Here is a 19,256-nt window from a genome sequence, read left to right on the forward strand (position 1 = left end):
AACGAGGCATTTGGCTATATAATTGGTTAAGTGGATGGGTCTTGTAAATAATAGATAGTAAATTATTAAGGATCATGTTAATTTATTAGGATTCAAGGAGAAATTTTCAAATTCTTGAAAATCTTTCTCAAGCATTTTGCCACCTCAGGGAATTCCACTAAACTATCCAAAACTTGTAAACCCACCCATTTCCCAGCTAGGAATTCCACGTTCCCGGCTCTGATTATGCCAAAGTAAATGCAAATAAGCCACGACAAGGCGCCTAATGTTGTTGTAGTTGCGCACGATGAATGGGCACGAAAGGCGCCAGGGTCAGCGGTGGGTCATCTACCATATATCACCCACCCATCCGTTCAGAACCCTTCCACAATCGGGGGAGTTTCGGTTTGTTTACCAAACAGCACGTAGATTTAATTGCCATTGTGGGCAGGAGTCACCTTTAGCGAGTGCCTCTGGCGAGTGGAAGCAACAACCACAACAATGGTCAATTACAGGTGGTGCCGGGGGTGTTCCCTGGATGGTTGGGTGGTGTCCAGTGGCCACTAGTGTGCGTGCGTTGAAATTACCATAAATCTGATGGCTCGAATAAAAAAGGCTGCTCTGGTGAACTTGGCCAGCCAGTTCGTGTTGAGTTTTCGCGGCGAGCGGCGGTTAACCGGAAACGCGGACAGCCGGAGAACGGAATTTTGAATATTAGCCGACCTGCGTGTCCGTAGTGCCATGTCCACGTTCGCGGCACCCTGAGCAAACATACGACCCCCCCATCCTGGCCAGTGGCTTCACCATGGTTCGTCGCGCCTCGAGTGTTCCGCATCTGAACAGTAGTGGCGGCAGCAGTGCGGATAGCGCCGGAACCTCAGGCAGTCGTCGTGGTCGGGCGCCCGTAGCCGGTTCTCGGGCGTCCCGGAAGACGCCACCATCGTCCACCGGTCAGAATCCCCGCCAGAGCTCCGGGAGCAGCAGCAGCGTTCCCCGATCCCGCAGTCTGACAAACGGCATGCGTCGCCTGAGTCCCCAAAAGGGAACTGGGAGCAGTGGTGGCGGAGGAAGCACTCGGAATACGCCGTATTTCCTGCGTTCCCGCGAGAATGAGTAAGTGGGGGATAAGGATTGCGATGCTTCCCACCGTAATCAATAGGCGATAAGTTGTTGACAGTAAAGATTGGGCCATAATGAACCAAACTCACCTAAAGAATTCACGTTTAAGACATTTTTTCAAAGACTAATTGAATTTTTTAACCACAAAATCTTAAATATAATATTAGAGATCGGGAAAGGTGACTTATATTTAAACTAAAATATGCAATAATCGAACATTTATTGTAGTTTAATCCTACACTTTTATATTTGGAACTTTTATTGCGATAAGAACATTAATTATTATAAAAACGTTCACCACTTAGACATTCTGTACTGTACCTTTATATTTGGAACTTTAATAGCGATAGGGAATATTAAAACGCCTTCTCTTGTAAAACCTTGGCAAAGTCGTAATATAGGCCATTATTTATTAAAAGTGTCTATATGGGGCTACCGAGGAAATGTATTAATTTGCATCAGAACGTGTGGCAGGGCGGGAATCGGACGAGGAGGAGGGGTAATGATAACACGACAGGCAGCAGGAGCAGCTCACCCCTAATAGGCGATCCATTAAAAACCCTCGAGGCAAAGGAAACGGACGGCGAGCCACAAGCCAAACCATAATGACCACGCACAATAATCCTAGAGACTGACTGACGGACAAACGGACAGATGGACATACGGACAGGCAATCAAGCGGACAGACAAGCGGACGAGCAGTTAGCCCGACTGACCGGCCTCCATTGAAACACTTTTGGTGGGACGAAACCGGAGGAAAGTAACGCCGGAGATACGGGGGTTGAGTTCCCAGCGAGCACGACACAAATCGATTTTGCAATTAAAGCATATTGAAGTCTATAGCCATGTATAGTATATACTGTGTCTGTCTGTGTTTTTGACCGGAGTCGAGAGCGAAAGTGACATATTTATGTTAGTTTTTATTCTCGATGTGGGTTCAGGTGTTAAGGTTAAGGACCCCAGTTCCTTAGCTCGCCAGCAAGTGGGTTAAGTGCCAGTTGGTGACTTGCTTCGGTTTCGGAAGGATCATAAATAATTTATAGAAGAGAAGGTGATTGGTGATTGGTGGGTAAAATAAAAGTTTTGAACTAGAGCTGCGTTCATCCTAATTATCTAAAAGATAATATGAATATCGTTGTATTTTGGGAATAATTAGTTTAGACATATTCCCCGCTAAATATTAATTTAAACGAACAAGGCCACAATTGACACCTATGTCGAAATGGTAATTAAATGAATTGCCTGGATATACGGAACCCGAGTTTATTTTAGAGATACTATATGATTAATCCCACCAGGCTAACGGCATTATGGGCGTTATAATTATTTTGGAGCACGCATGTGTTTCAGTCTGTTGATTAATTAATGCGTTGATAGCCGCATGATTGACGACACACTTTGGATTTAGAAGTGCCATAGTTAGTCATACATATAAAATATATATCAACTAGATAAAGCCAGAAAATTGTAATACATTAGCTAAAACATTTTCAGGCCAAATTCCGAAAGTGAATTCGCGTGCGTAGCTGCAAGTTTGTAGTTTAAAAATCCATATGGACTATCCATATAGATTTTCTGGCATGCACAACACGAGTTAGGTCATAATTACGCCCCCGCCTGATAATCAAGCCTGACATTTCGTTGCCTAAACTTTGCATGGCTAATAAATATCTCTCCGAATCCAAGGGAATCGGATTCGGAGCTGGATTTCATGCCTGGGAAACAAAAGTGAGAGTTACATTTTCTCACTCGCTACTCCTTTATTTGATTCGCAAACAAATGGCCTAGAAAAACCCATATTTTTATTGCTCATTGGATTTAAGTGGGGGTGGGTTCTCGTTGCTTTTAAATCGGTGCTGAGAAAATATTTGATATTTACTCTGAGCAAGTACACCCAAAAAAAACTCGATATGAATCGTAGGTCAATTTGACCTTTTTTAAGATCATTTTTAACTTGATATGGGGCCAGGTAAATGTGATATGTTCGAAATGTAAGAAATCTTATTTCTGACCAAAACGTACACTAGTGCGAGCGAGAAAACATGCTTGAAGTACGTCAGTTCGAATTTCGAATCAGTCTTTCTCGCTTCCACTCATGTCATTTTATTCGCCATATTGATTCTTGCGCTCTTTTTCGAAGTTAGAGAATCTCCGAGAGAGAGAATTCGGCAAAATGATATTATTTAATGTAAATTTTATGAATATTTCAGGTAAAAACGATATGAGTAGGAATAACCAGAAAATTACCTGGACTTATCGATTTTACGGCGACGTGCTTTTTTTTGTGTGTATCAACAATACTAACAAGTAGGCTTTGATTTGGTCAGGCCTACAAATATGTTAGGGGAAGAAAAATTAAGGATTATTTATAAGGAGATTAAGAAGGTATTTAAAGGAACTTTTAAAATTAGAAACAATGGTTTACAAAATATTTTGCTTACTAATTACATTAGAATAGTATAGGACCATTAAAAATGAATTGAAATCCATTCTAGGTTTCAACAAACGTTTTGAAATCAAAACTTTCGCTTTTAGCTAAACCTTTATAGGGGTTATATTGGCCAATCAATTATTTAGGATCGGCTAGGGTAGACCAAAAGTTGATTGAACTTTCCCGAGCGCTGGCTTCTCAAGTCGCCACTCTAGGGGCTTCGTGTTAATTCCTTTCTATTGGCGCCTCCTGAAATATTTACCAAGAGCACACGGCAGGCCCAACTCATGCCTGATTAATAAAGGCAGAGTGAAGTATGGCCATTAGGCCATGAATGTTTAACAAGTCATTTACGTGAAAATGTTAAATGCCAGCCACAATCACGCCAAGATGCCACATCGCACATACGCAGCGTTGTCCGGCCCATTTTGCGGTTCAATAAACTGTTTGTACTGGAAACTTTTGTTTGATTTGTGGGGGAAATTGGAAACCACAAACTTAGCTGGATAATTGCTGGGTTAGCGTACAACTAAAACAAAAATCCTAATCAATAATTTACTGCTTTGTAATTTACATATTTCCATAAAGCAGACGATAAAATTCCTTCGTAGCTAATTTGTTAATCCAATTGAAATGTGAACTCTGACCCCTCCACCCAACTAAACTAATAGCGAATTAGTGTGAAAAAGGTGGCCAAATGAATCAGAAAAAACCACAGAAGTAACGAGCCACGTTTTCCACCCTTAACCTTGGCTATTTATAGGCCGGTCAACGTCAGAACTCCATCAAGTTCAAGGCAAATCCACAAATTCTGGAAATTTGCAGGGGCCACAACAAATAGAGCTCACAAAACAAAGAGAGGTTTGTTCCACTTTGATTGATTAATTGCGATTCTGGGAAATGTGAGCGAACATTTGGGTTTCGAGTTGAAGAACCGTAGCCTTGAAATCAATGTTATACTCGTATGTATAAGTCATTCTTACTTTCATTGATTAATTGGAGCTTATGCGCAATTACTCTTAGAAATATATGGGTTCCAAGCTTAGAAACTGAAATTCTAAAAATAAAGTTAATCAGATACTTATACAGATCAAAGGTTTTCCACTTTGCAATCTTCATAAACGTATTGCTAAATGAATAGGAATTATATATTGATCAACCATAGACTTTATAACATTTTATCGAGATAATGTGCCAATTGAAATCATTATTTGTAATATCATTCCAGGATTGGTAGTGCCGACACCCTGGAGATCGTGGCCTCCAAATCCACGGGCAGCGAGGAGTGCTCCACGCCAGAGGACAACATAAATGTTGTGGTTCGAGTGCGTCCCCTGAATGATAAGGAGAAACGCGATCGTCACGGATCGACGCTGCAGTTTCCGGGCAACGGCCAGGTTATAGTAAGTGTGCTTCCTCCTAATTTCATAGAGGAGAATTAATGTACTCCCTCCAGCTGGAAGGCAACGATGTGGGCCAAAAGAGGTCGCACAATCGTGACAGCGTTCGCGTCTTCACCTACAACGTGGTCTTTGAGCCAGGAGCCACCCAGGATGACATCCTTGATTACTCCGGTATCAAGCGCATTATCGAAATGGGCATCGAGGGATTCAGTTGCACGGCCTTTTGTTATGGCCAAACGGGTTCCGGCAAAACGCACACGCTCACTGGACCCCCGGACTTGGTGAGTCAAACTCTTATGATAAATCTTTGAAATCCTGTGACTCTATATTAACTTTATTTTTCAGTTCATTGGAAAACCGAATCCCAAGGATCCGCGCCATGGCCTCATCTTCCGCTCGTTTTTGTATCTCTTCCAATTGATTAAGAATCGCAAGGACGTCAACTACGTGCTAAAAGCCTCCTTCATGGAAATCTACAATGAACGGGTTAGTGGCGCCCAACGTGGGGCATTGCTTTAATTTACTTTAATGACACCGCTGTCGTCCGTGGCTTGACCTCTGCAAATTCAATTTAAATCCAAATTGCATTTGCCATAATACTGATTGCTCGCCCGCAAACATGCATTGCATTGACCTCTATTTAATGGATGTCAGCACGCTCCACCCACCTAAGAAATGGACGGTTAGTCCACCCACCTTTCGTGGATTGTCACAATGCGTGAAATGCATTCTGCATTTTGCGTGGCATTTCCAATGATTTGTTTTCTTAGCCCACCTGCCATTTCCTTATTGGTTTCGCAAATTGAATTGCATTTTTTATCTGTCTCCTATCTTCCACTCAAGGTAATCGATTTGCTTAATCCGGGAAGTGCAAGGAAACCGCTGGCGGTGCGCTGGTCCAAGAAATCGGGTGGTTTCTTCGTGGAGAACCTTTTTACGGTGGACTGCGAGGAATTGGATGATCTTCTGGCCGTTCTAGAAGAGGGTAAGGTTCTTTCGTGAGAAGATATTTCGAACTATTGCTTATTCTGATTATGTTTTAGGTATGAGAAATCGTGCTGTTGGCTCGCATGCCATGAACGATCACTCCTCGCGATCTCACACTATCCTCACGGTCCACATCCTGTCCGATCAGCAGACGGATGGCGGGGTGTTCCTCTCCAAGCACGGAAAGATCAACTTCGTGGACCTGGCTGGCAGTGAGTTGACCAAGAAGACGATGAGCGAGGGCAAGACCCTGGAGGAGGCTAATAACATCAACAAGAGCCTGATGGTTTTGGGCTACTGTATCTCCTCGCTGAGCGACTCCAAGAAGAGATCGGGTCACATTCCCTATCGGGACAGCCAGCTCACCAAACTGCTGGCCGACAGTCTGGCGGGGAATGGCGTAACCCTGATGATCGCCTGCGTTTCTCCGGCTCACTACAATCATGCCGAGACTCTAAATACCCTGCGATATGCCTCGCGAGCGAAAAGGATACGCACCAAGCCGGTGATCAAGATGGATCCCAGAGAGGCACTGATTCTCAGTCTGAAGCGGGACATACATGCTCTCCAAATGGAGAACGACCACCTGAAGGCGGCCTTGAATCTGCATCACCAAGCGGCTCCAGCTGAAAATCTCCTGGAGCTTCAACTGGATCGAGTGAGCAGTGGTGGTGCAGTGCCAGTGCCCAAAGTGGATCTGCAGCGATTACCAGAGCTGGATGGTTCCGAGCTGGCTGAGCTCGTCAAGCTCTACATGGTGGAGAACGAGTCCCTGAGGCAGGAGAACAACCACCTGTTCACCGTGCGAGAGACCATCCTCCGGGATCAGGAGATTGTCTGCCGGGAGAACGAGCGGCTGCTGAAGAAACTGGAGGATGTCAACAAGTGAGTGGGGTGTAGATTTGATTGGTTAAGTTAAGATTGTTTTGTGATCATCCCAACTGGTGCTTAGTTCCTCCTTCAGGCTCCTGGCTCATTGTTCTCTCCCATTTCTGACTCGTTCTAGGTCGAATCCGAACGGGAACGAGGACAATGAGCCAGGAAAGGAGGACCCGACGAAGGAGTGAACAAATTACCTATATATCAAACGTTTTCTACTTTTTAACATGTTTTTATGGAATGTGTATTTGTAAATGTTTTTCAAGAACAAGCCTAGAGTGTGACTAGTCATGTAAGGATTTGTAATAAAAGTATGTTTTTGTTCCTATGAATCTAGATAGTGTTATGGAAATGGGTAAAAATTAAACACTTGAAATAGTATTGTGATATTATTTTCCTGTGATCTATTGCAGAGTCTGTGTTCGTTCCCCTTTGATACCAGCACGTCCGGCTATATCTCCAACCACCGGCAAGGAAACGCCTGGCACTGAGATATGGACAAATCCCGAGCCTCTTCAGGACTTACCAATCGAACAGAGGATGTCGGAGAATTCCGATAGAAGAACAGAAACGGCCCAGAAACGAATAGACCAGCAACGCATAGCCAAGAACATTCTGATTATGGCCAATGCATTCCGGAAACCAGACTCCGATTTGGCCAAGGAATTGAATCTTAACCCAGAAAAGGCACCCGCAAAGCAGTCAAACGAATTTATGCCTGAGTAAGTCTATAAAGTTCTCACTAAATTATTATATTACTGACATTTATTTATTTTAGCATGCTTACCTAATTAACGTTGAATGGAAATACTTGAAAACCTAGAGAACGATATATATTTTTGCAACTAATGGAATACAATGTGTCCAAAAGATATGAAATAAACCATACAAAATGTAATTGAAATTTATTTTTGTTTATAAATGGAAGGTTTGAATATGGGATCCCAAAAATATACAAGTCGAAGATGAGGGGTTTGATTTATAGAAGTTCAACTGTATTTGTGCTAGTTATATAGATTGTAATTTAATTAAGAAATAATAACAATTGTATTATTTAGATCATGAGGTAATTGTCTTATCCTTTAACCAAAATTCCAAGCTTTTGAGATCCACAGGCAGTTTAAACTTTTTCCCCACACCTCCAAGAACTTTAAAGCTTTTGAAAACGGCCCGGAAAAGCCGGAAAATCGAAGCATCATCTCCAGCGCGGTCACACTTTGGTAAATATTGATTTTTCAGCGCCCCCACAAGACATATCTGTTGAAGACGAAGCGCATACATATTTTCGCATTGGAAAAACACAAGTCGAAGGGTAAATCCTCAAAGACCAAGTGAAGGATACACGCAACAGCTCCCAGTATCCGGCGGCAGCATTAGCATCCCAGCATCCACCATAGGTCTCGCGGAGACAGCCGTCCTGGACATAATGGCTGCGAATCTGCAACAGCAGCGCTCCATCAACCTGCAGCTGCGCCGGGAGGTGGAGATGGAGCGGATGCCCGTCTCGGAGGCCTGCTCCCTGATGATGCAGTACATGCTGGAGCACGAGGAGGAGGACTGCCTGCTCAGCGGCTTCACCCAGAAGGTGAATCCGTTCCGCGAGAAGAGCTCCTGCAGCATCCTGTAGGTCCGGAAAATCCAGAGTCCGGAACCCGTTCCTAACACAGTATTATCCTATAAAGTATACTCAATTACGGCGGACATTCCGATCCGATCCCGTATATGTCGTGTAACCTATCTGCTGTATTATCGTTGTAAGTGTGCTGACCTCAATTATGTCTATAAACTGAGTATATACAATGGAATCGGGCGAACCGAGAATATTTATGAACGTGTAAACAAGAAAAATATCGGGGAGCCGTCTTGAACCTAAACGCCTGTGTAAACATAAATATCGTGTATTTTGCTAATCCTGTAGCTCTTTATTGGAGAATTTAGCAAACACCCTCTCTATATAGATGTTTCCTATTGAGATATTCCAGAAATAAAGCTATGTAGCCAGAGATTTTCATGTGAATGGAGTTTGTTTCAATTTGGTTTTTCAAAATTTTCCAGGAGTTTTTATAGCGAAATGTCGTCTCCGAACTTCAGGGTGAGCTGCTCCACTTTTGGCTGGGCAATGCGAATGACCAAGTCGCTGTCGGTGAATCCCTACTTTCTTTTCCTCGATCAATTCCGGAGTAATCTTCAGAAGCGTGGCATTCTCCAGCTGAAACCCATTTCCATTGCCAAAATTGCGGGGAGAAAGTGGCGACAAATGACGGCGGAACAGAAGTCTGTTTTTATTGAAATAGCTAAGATCAATAGCGCCAGGACAAGGATGCGTGCTCGTCCTAGGCTTCCAGTGGGAGGAGTCAGACGGTGCCGAATTAAAAGGGTTCCCAAGGAGATTTTATAAGACAATTCACCCGCCATCATTTCAAATTTCCTAGCGCGTTTAGCAACACTATCATTATCAGCTGTTAATTTGGCGTTAGCAACACTGGCCATATCGTGGTTTACTTTTTTACGGAACGCAAATACATTTTACGGATAAAAAGGATGAGTTCGGGCTTTGTGACTGAGGCAGAGGCCGCCGAGCAGCGGCAGCGACGCCAGGAGGAGTGGGAGCGTGTCCGCCAGCCGGATGATCCCGAGGAACGGCCCGAGGAGCCCTACGACGGACGCTCCCTGTACGAGCGCCTCAAACAGAATAAAGATAAAAAGGACATGGAGTACGAGGAGGCCCACAAGCTGAGTAGGTCTTGAAAATCTGATCAGGCAGGTCGATAAATAACATTTTAATACTTAGAAAACCTGATACGCGGCCTGGACGACGACGAGGTGCAGTTCCTGGAGCTGGTCGATGCCCACAAAATGAATGCGGAGCGTCAGCAGATGCGGGACGAGGAGCTGGAGCTAAAGGACTTTCGCAATCGCGTCGAGAAGCTGCAGGAGGAGAGTGTGGACAAGGTAGGGGCATAGCAAAGTGATCAATATATACATATCATATATGTTTAAAATTTCCTGTAACCCCCAGAAACTGCAGGCGGAGCTCAAGACCACGGCCAAATCCGCTGGCGCTGCGGCTGGACGCAGCACTCAGAAATCCCTTCTAGGCATGGGCATCAAGCGGAAGAACGGAGAGCTGCCCACCACCAGCAGCAAGGTGGTTAAGGTCGCCGAGGAGGAGGCCACCAAGGAACCAGAGGCAGAGCAGACAACGAACACCACGCTAACCACAAACAGATACAACCAGGGAGCCCTCAAGTGCATCGCCGTGCTGCCCGGCATCGGTTCCTACACAGAGTCCAGCGACTCGGAGGCCAGCACGGATGAGGAGGAGCCCGATCTGTGCAGCCGGACCGACCTGTGCGGCCGCAAGATTCCCAAGAAGAAGCAGTGCGCCGAGTAGGATCAACTTTTTATTTGGATTCTTAATATGTAGTTTCTTTCCTTGCAAGAGAATATAGCCTAGAGTGTAAACGTAGCGCATTACGTGTCCTTCTTCTTGTTCCGATTGCGGTTCTTCACGTTCGTCGTCTCGTAGAAGTTGCTGCCGATCTTCTTGCGCTTCTGGCTGCGTTCCAGGGATCGCTTCTGCTTGGCCGTCAGCCGGGGGGCCTTCGAAGTGCTGGGGCCATCTTCGTCCGAGCTGCCGCCCTCGTCTGAGTCTCCCGGCTGTATTTTGGCCACGCGGAACTTGCCCGACGATGTGATGGCCAGCTGCTGCGTCTTCTTGGCCTTGGCCTTCTTGTGCACCACGCGCTGCAGGTCCTCGTTGTACTCGTCCTCCGAGTAGAACTCATCCGCTCCGTCGCTGGACTCCTCCTCCTCTTCGCCCAGGTTGTGCAGACGAGCCTTCTTCTTGGCCGCCCGCTCGGCCTTCTGCTGCTCCAGCAGTTCCAGGTCAATGTGATCCAGCTCCCTGACGTCCTGCTGCTCGTACTCCAGACCCACGCGGATCTTTCGGAAGTCCTGGATCTGCTTAAACTCGCGCGCCTTCTTCACGGATTCGCTGACGAAGGTTGGGGCCGTGGATTGGGCATCTTCGTTGGGATCTTCGGGGGCTACTTCTTCTTCTTGCGCCTCCTTGCCCTCCTGCGACTTGGGCACGGCGAATCCCTCGGGGGGAACGTAGAAGGGCAGCTTGCCACGCTGCCAATCATTCAGCACCATGCGGGCGGTCACCGTGACGTCCGGTTCGCCTCCTTTCAGCAATTTGCCCGTCTTTTGGGCCAGCTGCTCCAGGAAGTGCGTGCAAGTGTTCCAGTGCTCGATCTTGTAGTTCTTCGAAACGTATTCCCTTCGCACGCGCTTCAACAGGGCGTCTACGTAGTCCTCGGGATTCGTGACCAGCTCCACTCTCACCACACCCTTCAGCACCTTCTCGGTGTCCGTCTCCGCCGTGGGATACACGACGCCGGGACAATCGATCAGGAAGATGCGCTTCATTAGGGTGATGTACTGCCACACCTTCGTCTCGCCCGCAATGGGAGCCACTTTGCACACCTTCTTGGAGCGCAGGGCATTAATCACAGAGGATTTGCCCACATTGGGGTAGCCAATGAAGCCCACACTGATCTGCTTCTTGTCGAGGTGAAGTTTGCCCAGCTGGCGGAAGAGGTTGATCAGGGCACCTATAAAAGAGGAGGTCATTTATCAACTTGTTTTGAATATTTGAACCCTCATTTACTCACCCTTGCCAAAGGGATGTTGGAGGGAGGCGTGGAAGGCAATGGTGGGATACTCGGCACTCAGGATGGCCACCCAACGCTGGGTTACCCAAACCGGCACCAGATCCACCTTGTTCAGGATGAAGAACAGATGCTTGTGCGGCTTCTCCTTGCGCAGGAACTCCTCGATGTACTTGGAGCGCGTGCCCATGGGATCGCGGGCATCCAGAACTTGAAGTAGAACATCGGAGGCATCCACCACCTTGTGCAGTTCGTTCCAGATGCGCTTACTCTGACCCGCACCAAAGACCCAATCTCGCACCGCCTTCTTTTCGCCCGTGTCCTCGCGGATCAGATCCAAGTCCTTGGCGGAATCGTACTTATCCGCCTGATCATCGGCCGCCTTGCTCAGATCCTCCAGATCGCGAACTTTGAGGCTCACACGCTTGCGCTGCTTCTTGGGTCCAAAGGTACTGTCGAAGCTCTCGGTGTCCAGCAGGTGAACCCTTTTGTACTTGGCCGCCTCGTTGAGCAGCGTCACCGGCAGCTGGGAGGGCTTCATGATCACCTGGTAGGGATCCTTGACAGCCTTGCCGATCTCATCCTGGAACTTTTGCAGCGCCGTCTGGGAGATGACGCGGGAATTGCTGAACCACTTGGGCGTGGGCTCCACACGGGCCATTGTTCCAGCCGGCAGGCGCCCCTAAAATAGAAGATCATTTTGGGATTAGAATTATTCTTGTGTAAAAAATATTTTGTGATCATATCTTAAGCACAGCAATAAAATGCATGCTAATCTAGTAAATTAAAGCTCTTATTTATTTATTTATTGTCAGGTTAAATAGGGAATTCCTCTTATTTAGAAGAAAAGTTCTTAAATCCTTTCCTATATTTAAAAAAAACGGTTATTTATTTTACCTACATTTTACACTCTACACAGTCCTTCAGAACGTCATCTATATCTATCGAAAGTTCTGTAAAATCTATGTGTGATCGATTACCGCAGGTATCGACCTGTCAACTCAAGCCCTTTTGCACTATCGGAATGCAAAAAAAAATTGCATGATTACACGTGTTTACCGGGGGAAAAACAAGGAATATTCGACTAAATTCCATTCAGCAGCGACAAGATAAAGTTAAAACCGAACAACATGAATCCGGGATCATCCAGGCCAGGAGCCGCCGGCTCTGATGCGACGCTTTCCCAGCAGATGAAACAGAACTTTTGCAAGATGAACGACCTGGTCGGTGAACTGCAGCAGGAAAAGCAGAGGGTAGCAACTCTCCAGGAGGAGAATGCCGGACGGAAGCGGCAGTTGGAGGAGCGCAACGCCAGTCTGCAGCAGCGAGTGCGCCAATTGGAGCAGCTAAATGCGCAATTGGAGCAGTTCAACGGCGAGCGTGTGGGAATACTGCAGCAATTGCAGGAGGAGATGTCCAAGTACGCGACCATCCAGGAGAAGTTCCACGAACAGGAGCAGACCATGCAGATGATTGTGCGCGAGCTGGAGGCAGATCGCCTGGCGCTGCTCGATGAATTGGCCGTGAAGGACATCATGAGCTCGGACAGCATCGACGACCTGAGCGAGGAGGTGAACGATCTCAACTCCCAGCTAAACGGGATGTCCGAGGACATCACCTGCTCCATCTGCCTGTCGCCCTGGGAATCTGAAGGCGGGCATCGCGTGGTGTCGCTGCGCTGCGGCCACCTCTTTGGCCAGAAGTGCATCCGCACAGCCCTCCGGAACTCGCGCCAGTGCCCCATCTGCATGAAGAGAGCCCATCCCGCCGATGTCCGCAAAATCTACGGTCGCAGCATTTTGCCATGTTAATGGCTTCGACTCAATGGAATGGATAATCTTATTTTAAAATTGAATCTCGCATTTTGAAACCCAATCTTCCCAAGCCAAGTTGCTTTTAAAGTGGATTTACATATCCAAATTACACAAATATTACCACATAATTTTTACTACAAAAAGTGGTCGCTTTGAAAGATCTGACATTGCCAAATATTTTCTTTAAGTTTTGTTTTAAAAAAAACAAATATGAACGGGATTCCTGAACGTTCAAATAATATTTTAATCGTTTGTACAATTCAATATTATCCTGATAATAACAGAGCTATTATCTAAAAAGGAAACATGTTGAAAATATAAACATAATAAATACTATTGAAGCCAAACCAAATTGGTAGAACCTTTCTTAGGTATATGTAGTTAAATAGCTTGATTAATATGATCAATCATTTGGAAACTGCATTTTATAACAAGAGCTCTTAAGGGATACCATTGATCAACAACCCCCAGAGATATTGTAACCCGTAGTACAGACTCACCTGGAAGGGGGCGGGCGTGAGGATCTTTCCAGTGCGATCCCGCTTGGCCTTGAAGTTGCGGTACATCTGGAGCCGCTTGATGGTGCCCTTGGTGCGGGGGTGGGCGACTCCCTTGAGGCCGCTTTTGGGGCGCTCCGGATTCATCGAGTGGTTGGAGTGGTTGAATCCCTGCGTCCGGGGCTTCCCCGGGGTGCTGCGTACTTTCGGCATGGTGTCGTGGATGCCGTGTGCCTCGTTAACAAATTAAAATGTATTTTCTCGGCACGTTAAAACCAAAACACACGTGTTTGGTTGAAATAAAAAAACAAAGGGATCGGACGTTGCACAGCACTGCCTGGATGTGCCTGGCAACACTACTTTTATGCAGAATTTCTCTACCACGAGGACTGGGCACACTTAAATAACAACAGCACGGCCGAAAAGTTTAGCAACAGCTTTGGAATTACATTTACTTAATAAATACTAAGTAAAGCTTTAAGTCTACGTAATAAATTAAAATGAAATGGGCTTAAATACATTATTTTGCCCTTTTTAGCTACTCCCTTAGACCTAAAAAGTAGAAAACCTTTTCCTATTGGTTGTAGTTCTGTGACCGCCACTGTGTTCAAGAAGCAAGCTGGTTTTATGTCCGTGTGCATACACATATCCGCTTGGCCACGAGCTTCGGCTGCACTTGGGAACTTAAATAGTTAAACTTAAAATTACTGCCTAATTTAGCGAAGTGATAATGTAAATCAGAGCATTTAAAAGAAAACGTAGTGATTAGCCAAGTAGAGTTTAGCATTCGCGCGATATTTGTTTCCCAAGCGCGACTTGGAATTGCGTATGCGTGTGTGCCAGCCCCTGCGCGTGTGTGTGTGTGCTTTGGAATGTGGCCCTGCACGAAATTCAAACCGAAATAGTGACCATCCTTGAGATTCGCACACTTGCGCGATGGACGAGCACACACTGAACGACCTGTTGGAGTGCTCCGTGTGCCTGGAGCGACTGGACACCACGTCGAAGGTGCTGCCCTGCCAGCACACCTTCTGCCGCAAATGCCTGCAGGTGAGTAATACTTAGATACTTAGATTTCTATACCCCTAAAACATACATACTAACGATTTCATCATCCCCAGGACATTGTGGCCAGCCAGCACAAGCTGCGCTGCCCGGAGTGCCGCATCCTGGTCTCTTGCAAGATCGACGAGCTGCCTCCAAACGTCTTGCTGATGCGAATCTTGGAAGGTAACGGCTACGCCCACGCCAATCTCAACTGGCACAGCAGCCTACGCTCGAAAGCCAGAATGAGTGGCTTTTTCAATCGAATGGCTTATATCTAACAGAAAACCCCTTCTCCCTGCTTCCCCTTAGGCATGAAACAGAATGCAGCAGCTGGAAAAGCCGAGGAGACGGCTGAATCGCAGGCGGAAAGGCCCAAAACTCAACCTCCAGCGGAACCAGTAGCCCCGCCTGGCAACCAACTCCTCCACCAGCAGCAGCAGCAGACTCAACAGCCATCTCAACAGCCGGCTCGCCACAAGCAGCGCCGGTTTCTGCTCCCCCATGCCTATGCCCTCTTCGACTTCGCCTCCAGCGAAGCCAGCGATCTGAAGTTCAAGAAGGGGGATCTGATACTGCTCAAGCATCGCATCGACAACAACTGGTTTGTGGGCCAGGCCAACGGGCAGGAGGGCACCTTTCCCATCAACTATGTGAAGGTATCGGTGCCGCTGCCCATGCCGCAGTGCATCGCCATGTATGACTTCAAGATGGGCCCGAATGACGAGGAGGGCTGCCTGGAGTTCAAGAAGAGCACGGTGATCCATGTGATGCGCCGTGTGGATCATAACTGGGCCGAGGGACGCATTGGCCAGTCCATTGGCATCTTTCCCATAGCCTTTGTTGAGCTGAACGCAGCGGCCAAGAAGCTGCTGGACAGCGGGGTCATCAATCATCCATCGTGCCATCCGCCGCAGCAGCAGGGCCACCGAGCGCTCCCTCCGGTTCCGGTTATTGATCCCACCGTGGTCACCGAATCCAGTTCGGGATCCTCCAACTCCACGCCGGCCAGCAGTAACTCCAGCTCAACATCCAGCTCGAACAACTGCAGTCCGAATCACCAGTCCTCGCTGCCGAATACCCCGCAGCATGTGGTGGCCTCTGGTTCGGCATCGGTGCGTTTCCGCGACAAGGGAGCCAAGGAGAAGAGGCACTCACTGAATGCTCTCCTAGGAGGTGGAGCTCCTTTGAGTCTGCTGCAGACCAACCGCCATTCGGCCGAGATTCTCAGCCTGCCGCACGAGCTGAGCCGCCTGGAGATGGCCAACTCAGCGGCTCCCAAACCTGCTACGCCATCCTCGCGCGTGCTCAAGACGAGTGTCCAGCAACAGGTGCCGCCCAATTTGCCCTGGGGTTACTTGGCCCTGTTCCCGTATAAACCACGCCAAACGGATGAGCTGGAGCTGAAGAAGGGCTGTGTTTACATAGTGACCGAACGCTGTGTGGACGGTTGGTTCAAGGGCAAGAACTGGTTAGACATTACGGGTGTCTTTCCGGGCAATTACCTGACGCCCCTGCGCACTCGCGACCAGCAGCAGTTGATGCACCAGTGGAAATACGTGCCCCAAAGCTCGGATGCCCAGCAGGCACACGCACAGCAGCCACCAGTTGCGCCAGATGTGCGGCTCAACAACATGCTGCCCATGCAGCCACCGGATTTGCCACCCCGCCAGCAGCAAACCACCAGTTGCTCCGTTTGGTCGAAGCCAGTGGAGGCGCTTTTCAGTAGGAAATCAGAGCCTAAGCCTGAGACTACTAGCAGCAGTTCCTCCTCCTCGGGGGCAGTGGGCCTTATGAGGCGATTAACTCATATGAAAACACGCTCCAAATCCCCGGGAGCATCGCTGCAGCAGGCAGCCAAGGAAGGAACGAGTGGGAATGTGGAAACTGCAACTAAACCAGCAGCTAAATTGCAACCAGTGCATGTGAGGTAAGATCAGCATTCATGGTTTAACATTATGGATCAGATTTAAATTTGTTTTATATCCCTAGATCCGGTTCGTGCCCCAGTCAACTGCAGCACAGTCAGCCGCTGAATGAAACTCCCACAACAAAAGCAACACCACAACAGCAGCAGTTTCTGCCGAAGCAACTGCCTGCTGCCACCAACAGCAGCGTTTCCTACGGATCACAGCGCATCAAAGGAAACAAGGATCGTCCGCACTTGATTTGTGCCAGACAATCCTTGGATGCAGCCACCTTTCGCAGCATGTACAGCAATGCAGCATCGCCTCCACCGCCTGCTTCCTCTGTCTCTCCAGCTATCTATGCAGGTGGACAGCAGCAGGCGTTGCCTGGAGGAGGAGCACAATCCCAGTTGCATGCCAACATGATCATTGCACCCAGCCACCGAAAGTCGCATAGTTTGGATGCAGGACATGTGCTGAGTGCGCCGATCACCGAGGCGGCCATCAAGGCCAGTGCCACCACGAAGTCGGCTTACTGCACGAGGGAAAGGTGGGTAGTGATCTTCATAGTAGTGTTGGATAAAAACTGCTCATTTGGGTGAACTGTTCACTTGTTCTTTTTTTCCCAATGAGTCAGCTCACTCAGTTTGCTCACTTGTTCACTTGCTCATTGTCTGTAAAACCGTATGCAAAATGCATCCTTTTGTGCCAAAAACAGCAAGAGAGCAACTGAGCAAGTGATCTAAAAAGATCAAATAAGAGAGCCGAAGTGAACTAGTGAACAAAAAAGCGCAAGTAAGAGATTAAAACTGAGCAAGTGATCAAAAAAAAGCAAGTGAGCAAAAATGAACAAGTGAACAATAAGGAACAAGTTCGAAGGAACATGTTCACTCACTCATGAGCAACCCAACACTACTTCATAGCAAGGATTCAAGGGTTTAACTTGTATAATCTCTTATTTTAGTCGCTTCCGTTGCATTGTGCCGTATCCACCGAACAGCGACATCGAACTGGAGCTGCATTTGGGCGACATCATCTATGTGCAGCGCAAGCAGAAGAACGGCTGGTACAAGGGCACCCATGCCCGAACCCACAAGACAGGACTGTTTCCCGCCTCCTTTGTCGAGCCCGATTGCTAGGACAAACTAGAATTTATCAAGCGAAATTCCAAATTACTTGTCGAAATTGATTCAATCGCCGGTCGATTCGGGCTTCCAATTCTCGCAATCTCCTACTACTCTTTTTAAAAAAGAAACCGTTTTGTACTCTTCCACTCGAATGCCGATGTACTTTTTATAGGATCCCTAATCAAAATAGGCTAGCCATGTAAGACTTAAGCAACAGTTACTTAAGCCCTAGCGATAAGTTAGCTAGAGAAACAATCTAACCGATTCTTGTGCCCGCTACGAAGTTATTTGTAATATACGATTTTCAGTAATACCCTTAAGTCGTTTTAACTTATTTTATTCACCAAGCGAAACATCGAGGCTAAAAGTTGGTTGCACTAAGGTTCTGAAGTTATTCGCTCTTGTCGAACTTGGAGCCGTAGATGGGCACGTACTGCAGGACGAGCTTCCAGTCGGTGTAGTAGAGCACGGCCAGGCCAGCAGCTCCTCCGAATCCAGCTCCAGAGCGGATGCTACAAAGCAAAGATTTGGATGGTTATGCAATGTGTGGTTTATACGCGGTGTTGGGGGTCGGAATCCCCGTATGTCCTTGATCCAAAACAGAGGAGAACAACTAATACTCACAAGGAAGTCGCGATTTCAGCGTGCTTCTTGCCAAAAGGTATGCGGAAAGCCATTTTTGTCGATATTATTACTTTTCTCTCGCACCAAAAGATTCGCAATAGACGGGAGACCACTCGAATGCCCTAAATAATGCCACAGCAGTAAGACCCTAATATTGACCAACACACTTTTTTGATAGGTGACAACTCTGCAGGGTCTACGTGAGAGCAACAATTTGTCATCAACAAAAACTTTTATTGGCTAGAATTAAATTCAAAATCAAGGAATCACAATGAAAGTATCCATTTTCGGTGAACTAAACACCTTCGAGCTGTTCGTCCTGTGCACTGTGATACCGGCGGTCTTCGTTTTCCTGTGGAGCCTAATATCCGGTGATATGAAGGTAGGGCATTCTGTTCTTATCACAAGTACCGATTTTAAGTAATTTTCCCTTCCTGATTTTATAGAACTTCAAGGGCAGCAAACTGGCCTATTCAGTTTACACGGCCAAGGATCCCATTAACTGCTATCAGGACTACGTGGAGTCAAAACAGAAGGATTCTTAGGATGTATTTTATTATTACCCCAAAATGTATTAAATTTGTACATATAAGCCATGAATGCTGAGGATCAAGGGATATCTAGTTAGAACAATAAACATGTGTTGTTTTTGAAATAAACCAAATTTTTTAAGCGGAAATTGGGACAATTTTAAAGTAAACAAATATCTAATTGCAACATGAATCATTTATTGCCCCACCTGGTCACACCCACGCTTTCTCGGTATTTC

The 19,256-nt window shown here is 46.9% G+C and overlaps 8 protein-coding genes across 9 annotated transcripts; 6 read left to right on the forward strand and 2 right to left on the reverse strand.

The window, feature by feature from the left end:
- The first annotated feature begins 586 nt into the window (after window positions 1–586).
- Window positions 587–7,524, forward strand: Klp54D (Kinesin-like protein at 54D). Of its 2 annotated transcripts, none has more exons than XM_017139015.3 (7): window positions 587–1,092; window positions 4,758–4,932; window positions 4,986–5,213; window positions 5,278–5,418; window positions 5,776–5,917; window positions 5,976–6,804; window positions 7,212–7,524. In XM_017139015.3, exons 1-7 carry the CDS (start codon window positions 785–787, stop codon window positions 7,522–7,524), a joined length of 2,136 nt encoding a protein of 711 aa, XP_016994504.3. In that variant the 5' UTR covers window positions 587–784. The 2 variants fall into 2 exon arrangements, with proteins under 2 accessions (XP_016994504.3, XP_070069336.1); XM_070213235.1 differs by lacking the exon at window positions 7,212–7,524 and adding an exon at window positions 6,926–7,069.
- Window positions 7,525–8,013: 489 nt separating this feature from the next.
- On the forward strand, window positions 8,014–8,815 carry LOC108055650 (guanine nucleotide-binding protein subunit gamma-1). The gene has a single exon (XM_044393203.2). The coding sequence runs from the start codon at window positions 8,225–8,227 to the stop codon at window positions 8,423–8,425; it is 201 nt and encodes a 66-aa protein (XP_044249138.1). The 5' UTR covers window positions 8,014–8,224; the 3' UTR covers window positions 8,426–8,815.
- On the forward strand, window positions 8,765–9,206 carry LOC123002723 (uncharacterized). The gene has a single exon (XM_044393276.2). The coding sequence runs from the start codon at window positions 8,870–8,872 to the stop codon at window positions 9,194–9,196; it is 327 nt and encodes a 108-aa protein (XP_044249211.1). The 5' UTR covers window positions 8,765–8,869; the 3' UTR covers window positions 9,197–9,206.
- Window positions 9,207–9,339: 133 nt separating this feature from the next.
- On the forward strand, window positions 9,340–10,267 carry LOC108055645 (PSME3-interacting protein). The gene is made up of 3 exons (XM_017139037.3): window positions 9,340–9,535; window positions 9,590–9,750; window positions 9,818–10,267. The coding sequence occupies exons 1-3, from the start codon at window positions 9,340–9,342 to the stop codon at window positions 10,190–10,192; spliced, it is 732 nt and encodes a 243-aa protein (XP_016994526.1). The 3' UTR covers window positions 10,193–10,267.
- Window positions 10,190–14,106, reverse strand: Ns2 (nucleostemin 2). The gene is made up of 3 exons (XM_017139036.3): window positions 13,789–14,106; window positions 11,478–12,156; window positions 10,190–11,417 (listed from the first exon to the last, which is right to left on the reverse strand). The coding sequence occupies exons 1-3, from the start codon at window positions 13,996–13,998 to the stop codon at window positions 10,273–10,275; spliced, it is 2,034 nt and encodes a 677-aa protein (XP_016994525.2). The 5' UTR covers window positions 13,999–14,106; the 3' UTR covers window positions 10,190–10,272.
- Window positions 14,107–14,242: 136 nt separating this feature from the next.
- POSH (Plenty of SH3s) lies at window positions 14,243–18,176 on the forward strand. The gene is made up of 5 exons (XM_017139034.3): window positions 14,243–14,835; window positions 14,907–15,015; window positions 15,142–16,759; window positions 16,822–17,286; window positions 17,701–18,176. Exons 1-5 carry the CDS (start codon window positions 14,722–14,724, stop codon window positions 17,873–17,875), a joined length of 2,481 nt encoding a protein of 826 aa, XP_016994523.2. The 5' UTR covers window positions 14,243–14,721; the 3' UTR covers window positions 17,876–18,176.
- A 29-nt stretch (window positions 18,177–18,205) lies between these two features.
- On the reverse strand, window positions 18,206–18,645 carry UQCR-6.4 (Ubiquinol-cytochrome c reductase 6.4 kDa subunit). The gene is made up of 2 exons (XM_017139041.3): window positions 18,488–18,645; window positions 18,206–18,375 (listed from the first exon to the last, which is right to left on the reverse strand). The coding sequence occupies exons 1-2, from the start codon at window positions 18,538–18,540 to the stop codon at window positions 18,255–18,257; spliced, it is 174 nt and encodes a 57-aa protein (XP_016994530.1). The 5' UTR covers window positions 18,541–18,645; the 3' UTR covers window positions 18,206–18,254.
- A 15-nt stretch (window positions 18,646–18,660) lies between these two features.
- LOC108055648 (uncharacterized) lies at window positions 18,661–19,117 on the forward strand. Its single transcript, XM_017139040.3, has 2 exons — window positions 18,661–18,869; window positions 18,934–19,117. Exons 1-2 carry the CDS (start codon window positions 18,759–18,761, stop codon window positions 19,030–19,032), a joined length of 210 nt encoding a protein of 69 aa, XP_016994529.2. The 5' UTR covers window positions 18,661–18,758; the 3' UTR covers window positions 19,033–19,117.
- The last annotated feature ends 139 nt before the right edge of the window (window positions 19,118–19,256 follow it).

The sequence above is a fragment of the Drosophila takahashii genome, chromosome 2R (genome assembly GCF_030179915.1).
Source record: "Drosophila takahashii strain IR98-3 E-12201 chromosome 2R, DtakHiC1v2, whole genome shotgun sequence".
Classification (NCBI taxonomy): Eukaryota; Metazoa; Arthropoda; class Insecta; order Diptera; family Drosophilidae; genus Drosophila; species Drosophila takahashii.